This window comes from Canis lupus, chromosome 1 (assembly GCF_011100685.1).
Source record: "Canis lupus familiaris isolate Mischka breed German Shepherd chromosome 1, alternate assembly UU_Cfam_GSD_1.0, whole genome shotgun sequence".
Taxonomy (NCBI): domain Eukaryota; kingdom Metazoa; phylum Chordata; class Mammalia; order Carnivora; family Canidae; genus Canis; species Canis lupus.
This window is the reverse complement of record NC_049222.1, coordinates 37159998-37174140: the sequence shown is the minus strand read 5'-3', so window position 1 is coordinate 37174140 and position 14143 is coordinate 37159998. Positions and strand designations below refer to the sequence as shown.

The window sequence follows — 14143 nt, the reverse complement described above, 5'->3', positions numbered from 1 at the left end:
TTATTAGATCTTTGATTTCTTTTTACCACATTTTGTTGTTTTAAGCATACAAGTTGTGTACATGTTTTTCTAAGAGTTATGTCTAAATGGATGGTATTTTATTTAATATTAATGGCCAAATGTTCATTGTTAGTATATGGAAATACAATTTATTTTGCATGCTTATCTTTAACTTGTGGCTTTGCTAAACTCTTATTCTAGGAGATTTTAAAAATTATTATTGAATCCTTGTGATTTTCTTCATAGACAATCATGTCATCTGTAAATAAGTACAGTTTTCTTTCTTTATTTCGTTTATCTTTATATCAATGCCCTATGTTGAAGAGATTGTATAGAATTGGTATTGATTCTTCTTTAAACATTTGGTAGAATTGTTCATTGAAACTACATGCGCTTTGAGAGTTCTCTTTTGGGGGTTTTAAAATTACGTGTCCAATATCCTTAAGAGTTATAGGGATATTCAAATTATGTATTTCATATGAAATGAGTTTCGGTAATTTGTGGTTTGAAGATGGTTTATTTATTTGTATATTTATTTTTTAAGATTTTATTTATTTGAGAGCATGAGTGGGGGCTGGGGAGTGGGAGGCATAAGGAGAGGAAGAAGCAGACTCCCCACTGAGCAAAGAGTCCAAGATGCATGGAGCTTGATCTCAGGATCCTGAGACCATGACCTAAGCCAAAGGCAGACACTTAACTGACTGAGTCACCCAGGTGCCCTGGGGATGGTTCATTTCATCTAAGTTGTTAAATTATGTGTGTGTGTTTTTTTTTCAATAGTTTCTCTTATACTTTTGATACCTGGAAGGTCTTTAGTGATGTCCCTTCTTTCTTTCTCTCTTTTTCTTCCTTCCTTTAATAATTTGTGCCTTTTCTCACTTTCCTTTGCCAGTCTTGTTAGAGATTTGCCAGTTTTAGTGATCTTTTCAACAAATAAGCTATTTGTTTCATTGAGTTTCTCTGATGTTTTTCTGCTTTTAATTTCATTGATTTCCATTCTCTATTCTTTCTTTCTTTCTGTTTGCCTTGGATTTATTTGGCTCTTCTTTTAATTTCTTGAAGTGGGGCTTAGATAATAGACTTGAAACTTTTCCTATTTTTACTGTATGCATTTAGTACTATTAATTTCCCTTACGGCATTGCTTTAGCTGTGCCCCAATATTTTGATATACATTATTTTGATTTTCACTCATTCCAATATATTTTTAATAACTTTGAGACTTCCTTTTGACCCATAGATTATTTAGAAGTATGTGTATTAATTTCCAATTATTTGAATATTATCCGATTATCTGTTATTGGTTTCCAGTTTGATTCTATTGATGTTGGAGAAAACATGTGTGATTTAATTCTAAAGTTTTGATATTTTCTTATGGTCCAGGATATGATTTATCTTGGTATATGTTCTGTACACACTTGAAAACATGCATTCTACTATTATTGGGTGGTGTGTTTTATAAATGTCAATTAGATTCCATTGGCTGATGGTAATATTGAGTTATTTTATTCTTTGTTGATTTTTTGTCTAGTTGTCCCATCAATTGCTGTAAGGGAGGTGTTGAAGTTTCCAACTATAATTCAAGACTTGCCTATTTTCTATTCAGTTGTCTTAGTTTTTGTTTCACATATTTTGCAGCTCTGTTTTTTGGTATGTACACCTTTAGAATTCTTATAGCACCTTGACAGATCGATACTTTTAACATCATATATTTTCTCTATATATCTCTAGTAATTTTCTTTGCTATGAAGGTTCTACTTTATATAATATTAATGGAACCACTGTGCTTTTTAAAAAATTTTTTTCATGGTATATCTTTTTCTACACTTTTACTCCCCACCTGCCTATAATTTGAAGTGAGTTTCTTCTAGACATAATTTTTTAAAAAGCCTACTCTGGGGGATCCCTGGGTGGCGCAGCGGTTTAGCGCCTGCCTTTGGCCCAGGGCGCGATCCTGGAGACCCGGGATCGAATCCCATATCGGGCTCCTGGTGCATGGAGCCTGCTTCTCCCTCTGCCTATGTCTCCGCCTCTCTCTCTCTCTCTCTGTGACTATCATAAATAAATAAAAAAAAAAAAAAAAAGCCTACTCTGCCACTCTCTGTTTTTTTTTTTTTTTTTTTTTTTTTTTGCACTCTATATTTTATTTGGTGTATTTAGACTATTTATGTTTAATGTATTTATTGATTATGTTAGGACAAGTTTGTCTTTTTTTTGTTTGTTTTAGTTTTCTGGGTTTTTTCCTACCTTTATATTGGCATGTATAGTTCATATTTGAACATTTATTTTAGAATTTCAATTTGATTTACCTACATTTATACATACCTAACTTAACAGAATTGACTGGTGTCATTATTTTGTTCATTTGAATAAAGTCAAGGAATCTTACCTTCCTTTTTATCCTTTTGCACTTCTCCATATAATTGTCTTAATATTTCCTCCCAATACACGTAGAACCACATCAGGTAGCATTATAATTTTTGTTAGAAACCCAAAAGGAGAAGGAAAGTCTGTTGTTTTTACTCATATATTTGCTTACCCTTTTTGTCCTTCCTGATGTTTAATGATTTTCTTTCTGCTTAGAGATCTCCTGCTACTCATTCATTTTAGAAACCTACTGATGTTAGCATTGTTGTTCTCCTCAATTGTTATTTTTCTCTGGCTACATTCACAATTTTTCCTTCATTTTTAGTTTTCATAAACTTAATTATGATATGTAGTTGCATGGATTTCTTTGTGTTTTTCCTGTGTGGAGTTTGCTCAGCTTCTTGAATCTGTAGGTTTATGTTTATTGGCAAGTTTGGAAAGTTCTTAGGCATTATCTTCTCAAATGTTTTTCACTTCACACTCTTCTCTCTTTTCAGAACTCCAATTACATGAATGTTAGATCTTTTGTTATAGTTCCATGGGTCTTTAAATTTCTATTCTTTTCTCAGCCTATTTTCTCTCCTTTGCTTAGTTTGAGTAATTTCTATTGTTCTACCTTGCAGCTTGCTGATTCTTTCTTCTGTCTCCTTCATTGTACTCTTGAGCCTATCCACTGAGGTTTTTATTTCAATTGTTGTCTTTTTTAGCTCTAAAATTTCCATTTGGCTCTTCTTTATGTTGTCTAGTTTTTGCCGAGACTTTCTATTTTTTCACTTGTTTCAAATGTGTTTTAATGGGTTGTTGAAGCTTAAAATCTTTTTCAGATAATTCTAACATCTCTGTTATCTTGATGTTGGCATCTTTCAAGCATTTAAAAATTTTCAGTTTGAGACGTTTGTGATTTTTGATATAATGAATGACTCTGTTGAAACCTGGACATTTTGAGTATTGTATAATGTGACCCTGAATCTTATTCAAATCTTCTGGTTTAACTGGATTCCTCTAGCACTGCTCCAGGAGGAGAGTGGGAGTGCTACCTCATTACCCAGGTTCCCCATCCATTGACAACTGAAGGGATTGAACTATTACTACTGAGTGGTGTGGGAATTCCAGCTCTCCATTAGGCCTCCACTGATATCTCCTTGGATGAAAGAAATAGAAGTGTTTTGTTACTTCTCCTAAAACATATATGTGTAAAAATGAATAATTCAAAAACCTAATTCCAGGAGTGAAGACTTCTTAAGAAGTTGATGTTATGTAAATAATTTTTCTTGAACATCATAATTTATGTGTATTTGAGTTCCTCAAAAGTAGTATTTATTTAAGTTGTTACATTTAAATTGTAAGTCTAGTGGTGCCTAGGTGGCTCAGTTGGTTAGGCATCTGACTCTTGGCTTCAACTCAGGTCATGGTCTCAGGATTTTGAGATATCAGACCTGCACCCTCCTCACAATTGGGCTCTGTGCTCAGCATGGAGTCTGCTTAGGATTCTCCTTCTCCCTCTCTCTCTGCTCCTCTCCTCACTTGGTCTTGCTATCTCTCAAATAGATAAATAAATAAATAAATAATAAATAAATAAATAAATAAATAAATAAGATTTTAAATTGTCATAAGTCTAGGGGCACCTGGCTGGCTCAGTTGGTAGAGCACCCAACTGTTGGTAGAGCACCCAACTGTTGATATCAGGGTCATGAGTTCAAGCTCCACACTGGGCATGGAGCCTACTTAAAATTAAAAGTAAACAAACAAATAAATTGCTGTAAGTCTATTTTACTGATATTATACTGAACAGTGGGAGCTGCAGATATTCTTTTATTAAACCAAAAAGTAATAAATACTTGTGCTTTGTGACAAATCCAACAAATTCAGAATAAATTGGTCCTCTTCATCCCAGTTCCATTCTCCAGATGTAACTATTAACAGTCAGACATGCATTCACCCAAGTTTTAGTCTTTATTTACACTTAAAAAAAAAGATTTTATTTATCTATTCATGAAAGACAGAGAGAGAGAGAGAGACAGAGAGATAGGCAGAGGGAGAAGCAGTCTCCATGCAGGGAGCCCGATGTGGAACTTGATCCTGGGACTCCAGGATCAGGCCATGAGCTGAAGGCAGACACTTAACCACTGAGCCACCCATGTGTCCCTTATTTACACTTTCAATCATGTTTCCCCACTTCACTTACTCACTACCAGTCTTTCTCTCCATTTTCTCTTTCAATGTAATCTTTGTAAGCTCATTCTTCTTTATCCAGCTATTAAATGTTGGGATGCTTTCAAACTTGGGTCTAGAAACCTTTTCTTCTACATCACTATTGTTTTTCTTTGTGACTCATCTATATCCTTGCCTTAACTGCCATTTACACTTAGAGAACTCATACATTTATTTCATACAAATATTTCATATCTTAGTGAATGGTACCACTATATATTGAGTTCTCTTTGCCATAAGCCTAGAGTTATTTTTGGTTCTTTTTCTCCTTCACCTCTAATGTCCAGTTAATCACCATGCCCTGTGGTTTTTCCTTCTTAAATCTTTCCACTCCTTTCCATTACTACCTCTAGGCTTTCATCATCTGTCTAGGCTAGAGCACTAGTTTCCTAAATGGACTTTTTGCTTTAATCTCATTGCATTTGAATTAACATTTTTTTAAAGATTTCATTTATTTATTCATGAGAGACACACACACACAGAGAGGCAGAGACACAGGCAGAGGGAGAAGCAGGCTCCATGCAGGGAGCCCAACGCAGGACTTGATCCCAGGTCTCCAGGATCACGCCCTGGGCTGAAGGCGGCACTAAACTGCTGAGCCACCCGGGCTGCCCCTGAATTAAGTTTTTACTCTGTAACCAGAGAGATAATTTCAAAACAAAAATTTAGTCATGTTACCTGCCTACTTAAAATATTTCATTTTTTTTGTTTTTCCTATGGTAAATACCGAAATCCTTAACATGACCTAGAACAAGGTAGATCATGTAGTTAACTTTTAATAAGTATTTGTGGGAAAATGAATAGATGAACTTTCATAGTTTAGAGTATGTGCTATTAAAATAGTATTGTTACACACATGTATCTCTATGTATCTTTTAAAATTCTTGTTATATTTCTATTTGATATGTTTCTAGAAGTGGGGTTGCTGGTATAGCTTTGTTTTCATCTATGAAATATAAAGGGTAAAGGACTAGTCGGTGTAGTGCCTTGTAGCCATCAAGAGAAAGAGTCTGATCAAGGAAGATCAGTGATGATTTATTAAGGGAGCTACCATCTTGTATCTCCCACCTGATGAAAGGGAGTTATATCCTAAAGAATTGTCCAATGACTTAAGGATTTTTTGCCTTTGAGATTTTATGCCAAATAACTTTAGGTAAAATATTTTGTAAGACAGAGCAAGGAACAAATAAGTCAGATTTTCATATTTGTAACAAGTGTGACTTATTCCTATCTTTATTTTGCTTACATGTTTTTTGTATTAAAGACTATATTCAGAAATTAGGTAGTTTAAGGAAAGGAATGATTTGAAATGGTGTGGTCACATAAGAAGGGCAAATAGAAATAATTTATGAATTATAATTTCGTCGAAATAAAGGATCTGTTTACTAGTGTAGTAGATACTGGGCAGAATGTGATATAGGCAAATAGTGTTTTCAGAGGTGTGCTCTTCCTTCTCTGTCTCTTTTGGTTCATTCCGTGGAGGGAGGATGGTGTGTGGTGGTGCTTATAAAGTAGGCATAAAACAGCATGAAGGCATCAAATGCCTGAAAGATGGGGAACTAAAGGTATCAGTTTGCTCCTAGCCCAGCACTTGCCAGTTTTGTGACCTTGAACAAGGTAGCTAATCTCTGTGATACTTAGTTTCCCAACTGAAAATAGTACTAACCACTAATTTTCATGCAGACTAGGTTGGATGTGATCATTTGTTTTATTATTTATTAATGTATTTATTTTAATAATTCATTTGTTTGAGCTGATACTGAAATAGTTTATTACTGATTCTTTTTATTACTGATTTTAGTTATGAATTTGCATACCAGAAAGATAAAAAGGCTGCAAAATGACTCACAATGGGTGGTTAGGGTACTGAGAGGTATCACTAAACTCTGAGAGTTAATGCTTTTAGAAATATGCATGTATTCAAAGGGAGCACAGAGCTCTATGAAATTTGTATGTAACTACAATTTTTTGTCTGTTTTTCTCCTCTAGTCCATTCTTTGTTCATACTGAAATGTGTAGATTAAGCAGCTTTATTTTCTTCTTCCTATTAATTTTGCATCAGTTACTTTGTGGCTATTTAAGCAAAACATTCACTGAATTGCTCTGTTTGTCTTTCTTCTTGTTCCAGGCAATGGACCTCACCACGACCGTTGCTGTACTTATAATGAAAACAACTTGGTAGATGGTGTTTACTGTCTCCCAATAGGACACTGGATTGAGGCCACTGGGCACACCAATGAGATGAAGCACACCACAGACTTCTATTTTAATATTGCAGGCCACCAAGCCATGCATTATTCAAGGTAAAAATAGTGCCATGTTTATAAGCATAGAAGTAGGACAAGAGGTAGTATTAGGACAATGGAAGTGTTGACTGTGTTCAAAACAGCAGTGTCTCCCTTTGGAGGGGTTATAGGCCTGCAGTATTTTAAGGAGATAAATTACAGTGAATCAGTATGTGAGCTTTTCTGGTTCTAGATGTGAAGGATCCTTTGTATAGAATTTTTTTTTATTAATTACATATTCTGGCATCAAGTTATTTTGACCAGATTGCAGTTAGTCAGTCTTTCTATTTACATAGTAATTCCTAGATCAGCATTGATTTTTTTATGCTACTGATGAACATGGAAACAAAAACTGGTGTCTCTTTTAAGCTTTTATTCAGATATATTTGTGAAAATGTAGGCATAAAACTAGGTTAGATATGACCATTTACTCTATTATTTAGTAGTATATATATATTTTTTATTTTATTTGTTATGCCAGCAACATGTGCCATAATAAAAATTCAAACAAAAAGGATGCTAACTGCAAAGTAAGGTTCAATACACTCTTCTTCATTACTGCTCATCAGAAGTAATTATTTCCAATGATTTTATGGTTAGTTTTTCTGGAGTTTAATTCCAAGTCTTAAATAATATTCATATACTTTATTTGTTAATGTATCAATTTTAAAGATAGCTATTGTTTCCCATCTATGGCATGAAAGATATTAAGCTCACTTATACTTATTTTCTTTCCCCAGTCCCAATTCCTACCAACTTATTAAAAACATTCTTTGTTATTTAACTTCATAGAAATTCTATGTTTTGACCCATAAATTTTTGACAGTGCCTCTTGATTTCCTACTAGGTAAGTTCCTGTATTACCCAGGAAAATACCTGTGTATTTTCTTCCACATCTACTTCTACCTATTAACTCCTGTTTTGCATTATTTTCACATTTTCATGGTTTATGGTTAAATCATCAAACTATAAAAGACATAGGCAGAGGGAGAAGCAGGCTCTCTGCGCGGAGCCCAATGTGGGACTTGATCCCAGGACCTGGGATCACGACCTGGGCCAAAGACAGACACTCAGCCACTGAGCCATCCAGGTGCTTGACCTTTCCATTTTTGTTGTTAGTTTTAAATATAAGTTGAAATTCTTAGTTGTTCGTATTTATTATTGGAAAGGATACACTTTCATGTGTATAACATGATTTAATATTGGTATACACTGTGAAATGATCACCATAGTAAGTCTAGTTTCCTTTGTCACTGGAGAAGTTACATAATAAACATATGATATTATTTTTTTAAAGACTTTATTTATTTATTTGTGAGAGACAGAGAGAGAGAGAGAGAGGCAGAGACATAGGCAGAGGGAGAAGCAGGCTCCATGCAGGGAGCCTGACGTGGGTGGGACTCGATCTCAGGACTCCAGGATCACACCCTGAGTTAAAGGCAGATGCTCAACTGCTGAGCCACCCAGGCATCCCTATATATGATAATATTGACTATAGTCACCATGCTGTACGTTACATCCCTATGACTTATTTATTTTATGACTATAAGTTTGCACCTTTTAACTCTTTTCTCCCATATCACTCTACCTCCTAACCCTTCCCCATCAATATGTTCTCTTCATCTATGAGTTATGTTTTGTTTTGTTTGTTTTGTTTTTTAGATTCCACATGTAAGTGAAATCATACTGTGTCTTTTTCTCTGTCTTATTTCACTCAGCATACTCTCAAGTTATAGCCATGTTGTCGCAAATGAAGATTTGATTCTTTTTTTATAGTTGAGTAGTATTCCATTGTGTGTTATCTGTGTGTATGTATGTATGTGTATGTGAGATAATCATGTCTTTTTCCATTCATCCATCAGTAGACATTGGTTCTTTCCACATCTTGGCTATTGTGGATAATACTGCAATGAACATAGGGATGCATATATGTTTTTGAATTAATGTTTTCATATTTTTAGATAAATAACCAGAAGTGGAATTGCTGGATCATATGGTACTTCTATTTTAGTTATTTCCATACTTTCTTCCACAGTGGCTACACAAATTTGCATTCCCACCAACAGTGAATGAGGGTTCCCTTTTTTCCTTTTTTTAAAAAAGATTTTATTTATTTATTCACAAGAGACACGAGAGAGAGAAAGAGAGAGAGAGAGAGGCAGAGTGAGGAGAAGCAGGCTCCTCGCAAGGAGCCCAATGTGAGACTCTGTCTCGGATCCCAGAGTTATGCCCTTTGGCATGAGCCCAAGGCAGATGCTCAACCATTGAGCCACCCAGGCGTCCCAAGGTTCCCTTTTTCTTTTCTTTTCTTTTCTTTTCTTTTCTTTTCGTTTCGGGGCGGTAGTGTGCGTTTCGGGCTTTATTCTTTCTGTTGCTTGTATGGTGGGCGGTAGGGGGTTATGTGCTGTCGTGGTGGTTTTTTGGGGTGTTCTTGTTTTATGCTGTCTTTGTCGTGGCTTGACGTTCCTTGCCGGTCATTACTGCCGTTTGCCTTCTTTCCGGTCCTTTCTTTTCTCTTTTTTCTTCTTTCTTTTCTTTCTTTCTTTCTTTCTTTCTTTCTTTCTTTCTTTCTTTCTTTCTTTCTTTCTTTCTTTCTTTTCTTTCCTTCTTTTCTTTTTTTAAAGATTTTATTTATTTATTCATGAGAGACAGAGACACAGGCAGAGGGAAAAGCAGGTTCCATGCAGGGAGCCCGAAGTGAGACTCGATTCCGGGTCTCCAGATCACACTCCGGGCTGCAGGCGGCGGTAAACCGCTGCGCCATCGGCGCTGTCCCCTTTTTTTCTATGTCCTCACTACGCTTGTTATTTCTTGTCTTTTTTATAGCAACCATTCTAACCTGTTAGCATATCTCATTGTGATTTTTTAAAAATTATTTATTTATTCATGAGAGACACAGAGAGAAAGAGGCAGAGGGAGAAGCAAGCTCCATGCAGGGAGCCTGACACGGCATTTGATCCTGGGTCTCCAGGATCACACCCTGGGCTGAAGGCCCTGCTAAACCAGTAAGCCACCCAGGCTGCCCATCTCATTGTGATTTCGATTGCATCTGTGTTCATCACATTCTAGCAGATGTTAGCAGGATATCTCATTGTGATTTTGATTTGCATCTGTGTTCATCAGAGAGATTGGCCTGTAATTCTCTTTTTTTGTGGTGTTCTTGTCTGATTTTGGTACTAGGATAATCCTGGCCTTGGAAAATGCTCTTGGAAGAAATCTTCATATTCAATTTTTTAGAAGAATTTGAGAAGGATAGATATGAAAATTTCTTTGAATGTTTGGTAGAATTCACTGGTGAGGCCTCTGGTCTTGGACTTTGTTTAATTGGGGGGTTTTTGATTACTGATTCAATCTCCTTGCTAGTAATTAGTGTATTCAGATTTTCTATTTCTTCATGATTCAGTCTTAAAAGATTCTGTTTCAAGGAATTTACCCACTTTGTCTCAGTTGTCAATTCGTTGTCATATAATTTTTCATAATAGTCCTTTATGATTTTTTATATTTCTTTGGTATCATTTATAACTTTCCCTCTTTCATTTCAGAAGTTATTTATTTAAGACTTCTCCCTCTTTTTTAAAGTGAGTCTAGCTAAGGGTTTATCAAATTAAATTTTTTTTTCAAAGAACCAACTCTTAGTTTATTTTTTTCTATTGTCTTTTTAGTTTTTGTTTCATTGATCTCTTTTCTGAGCTTTAGTTCCTTCCTTTTACTAATTCAGGGTTTCAATTTTTCCTTTTTTTTTTTTTTTTCTAATTACTTAGGTGTAATGTTTGCTTATTTGGATTTTTCTTATGTCTTGAGGTTAGCCTATATCACTATGAATTTTCCTCTTAGAACTACTTTTGCTATAGATCATAGATATTGGTATATTGTATTGTAATTCTCGTTTGCCTCGAGGTATTTTTTTATTTCTCCTTTTCTTTCTTTGTTGACTCATTTGTTCAGTTTTCTTTTTGTGATTAATTTCTAGTTTCATATCATTGTGGTCTGAAAAAATGTTTTGTATGATTTCAATCTTTTTAAATTCGTTGAGACTTGTTTTGTGGCTGGATTATGATCTACCCCAGAGAATGTTCCATGTGCACTTGAGAAGAATGTGTATTTTGCTACTTTTGCATGGAATATTCTGTATATAGTGGAGTATTAAATTCTATTATTATTGTATTATCTTGCCAGATTTTTCCCTTTATCATTATGTAATGCCCATCTTTGTCTTTTATTTCATTCTTTGTTTTAAAGTTTATTTTATCTGCTGTAAATAGAGCTACCTCAGGTTTCTTTTGGTATCCACTTGCATGAAATATCTTTATCCTTTCAGTTTCAGTTTGTGTATGTCTGTATATCTGAGGTGAGTCACTTGTAGGCAGCAAATAGATGGGTCTTGATTTTTAATCTATGTATTTTGGTTAGAGAATTTATGTGAAAGTAATTATAGATAGATATTCTTTTGTCAGTTGTTTTCTGTTTTATAGTTTCTTTCTATTCCTTTCTTTTCTTACTCTCTTCTCTTGTGATGTGATGACTTTCTGTAGTGTTATGTTTAGGTTCCCTTCTTATTTTTTGTGTATTTGCTATTGGTTGTTGCTTTGTGATAACCATGAGGCTTACATCTATCAATCTATCTATATTTGTGCCAGTCTATTTTGAGTTGATAGTGAGTTAAGTTTGAATGCAGTCTAAAACTCTACATAATTTATTGCCCCCCATGTTTTATGTTTTTTTTTTTTTAAGATTTTATTTATTTATTCATGAGAAACACAGAGAAGAGGCAGAGACACAGGCAGAGGGAGAAGGAAAAGCAGGCTCCATGCAGGGAACCTGATGCAGGACTTGATCCCGGGTCTCCAGGATCACGCCCTGGGCTGAAAGCAGTGCTAAACTTCTGGGCCACCGGACTGCACATGGTTTATGTTTTTGATGTCACATTTGACACCTTTTTATTTTGTGTATACCTTAACTAATTTTTCATTACTTTTACTACCTTTGTCTTTTTAACTTCATGCTAGCTTTTTAAGTGATTAGTACACTTCTTTTACTCTATATTTATTTTTAACAGATTTTTACTTTCATATGTTTTCTTATAACTAATTAATGTCCTTTATTTTTAGCTTAAAGAAGTCCATTTAACATTTCTTATAAGGCTGGTTTAGTTTTTGCTTGTCTGTAAAACTTTTAATCTTTTTTTTAATTCTGAGTGAATAATCTTGCCAGGTAGAGAGCATTTTTGGTTAGAAGTTTTTTGCTTTTAGGACTTTAAATATATCATGCCACTTTTCTCTGGCCTGCAAAGTTTTTGCTGAAAAATCTGCTGATAGTCGTGTGTGTGTGTTTGTGTGTGTGTGTGTGTGAGTGTGTGTAGTTTCCCTTGTATGTAATAATACAAGTTTCCCTTGTATTATTTTTCTCTTGTTACTTTTACAATTCTCTTTTTGTCTTTAACTTTTGATTATAAGTTATTTGATTAAAATTAATTAACATTTTAATTATAACATGTCTTGCTATGCATCTCTTTGAGTTCTTCTTGGAAATTTCTTGACTTCCTAGATATGGATGTTTGTTTACTTCCCCAGGTTAAGGAAGTTTACAGCCATTATTTCTTTAAATAGGTTCTGTCCCTTTACCTCCCTTCCTTCTGGGACCACTGTAAGAAGAATGTTGTTCCTCTTGATGTTGTCCTATAGATACCTTAAGCTGTTTAAACTTAAAAAATTTTTTTTTCTGCTCTGTTTAGGAGCATTCCACTATTCTGTTTTCTATGTCAATGATCCTTTCTTCTGCTTCATCTAGTTTGCTATTGAGCCACTCAATAGTGTATTTTTCACTTCATTTATTGTATTCTGTAGCTCTGTGGCTTCTGTTTGGTACTTTCTTCTATTTTCCATCACTTACTTGAAGTTTTCTATGTTCATTCATTCTTCCAAGATTGGTGAGGATCTTATGACCTCTTTATCAGGTGATTTACTTGTCTTTATTTCAGTAAGGTTTTTTTTTTCCCTGGGATTTTATCTTGTTCTTTTGTTTGGAACATGCTTCCTTTGTTTCTTCATTTTGCTTGACTCAATTTCATTTTTTAAAAGATATTATTATTTTTTTTTATTTTGGAGAAAGAGAGAAAAAGAGAGAGAGAGAGAGAGAGCACACATGAGTGGTAGGAGGGACAGAGGAAGAGAGAGAGAGAGAGAAAGTGATGGGGGGAAAAGAGAGAATGAATGAATCTCAAGCAAACTCCACTCTAAGCATGGAGCCCAATGCAGGGCTTGATTCCAGACCCTGAGATCATGACCTGAGCTGAAATCAAGAGTTGGCCACTTAAACTAAGCCACTCAGGTGCCCTGACTCTCTTTTGTTTTTATGTATTAGGTGAAACAGATATCTTTTTTAGTCTTGAAGGCATGGTCACAGAAAGATCGGTCGTGTGTTTAAATCTGCTCTCCGTGCAGTTATCTCTAGGTAGTAACCTGCCAAGAACTATCTCTCTGATGTTTCATCTCTGTGGGGCTCACAAATATAAGCTTCCCTAGCCATCAGTGCCAGAATTCAGGAGAAAGTCCTCTGTGTGGTCTGCATGCATGGCTGGCTTTGGCAGGGCTCTGGGGGAGCACTGGGTTGGGGTTACTCATCTGCCAGACCTAACGGGACAGAATTGTAGGGGACCATTGAGCTGGGGCATGCCTACCAACTGGATTTAGTGGAGCAGGGTCACAGGACAGTGTGCAGGCCCAGTGAGTGGTGCTAGTGAGTTAGAGAGAGAGAGTGCAAAAATGGTGATTGCCAGTGCCAGCATTGTCAAGTTCAAAGGAGAATGCACAAATGATGCCTGCTAGCACCTCTGTCCCTAGAGAGAGCTCCAATAGCCAACTGCCCCTTTGGCAGGTGCTTTAAGATTAGCCAATGAAACTCCTTCACATATAGTCTAGATGTGTTTCACCCTGATACTTTTTCACTAGGGGCTCCAGGTTAGTGAGTCTGTGCACGACCCCTTTAAGAATCTCATTTTCCAGCAGCCCTTTGAGTCTCCTGGATGTAACTGTTGGTTTCCAAGCTGGATGTTTGGAAGGCTCCTCTCTCTAGTGTAGATCCCAAGGGTTGGTGTAAACTGAAGTAGGGCTTGAACAGTGTGCTTGGTATTTGTGAAATCCCATATGTTTGTGCTGTGCAGAGGTGTAGCTCCTATAGGACTAGGTCTTTGCCTCTCTTACCCATTTCAATTTGGCTTTTTAATCCTTTGTTGTAGAGGAGCTGATCAGCCAGTTTTCAGGGCTTTTTCAAAGAAAGTTGTGTA

The 14143-nt window shown here is 35.6% G+C and overlaps 1 protein-coding gene across 1 annotated transcript in view; it reads left to right on the top strand.

Moving 5' to 3' along the window:
* The window catches only part of EPM2A (EPM2A glucan phosphatase, laforin), a 97088-nt gene that overhangs the window by 27719 nt on the left and 55226 nt on the right, over positions 1-14143 (top strand). The window contains 1 exon segment of the mRNA XM_038526264.1: positions 6705-6879. Coding sequence (XP_038382192.1) covers positions 6705-6879 — 175 coding nt within the window.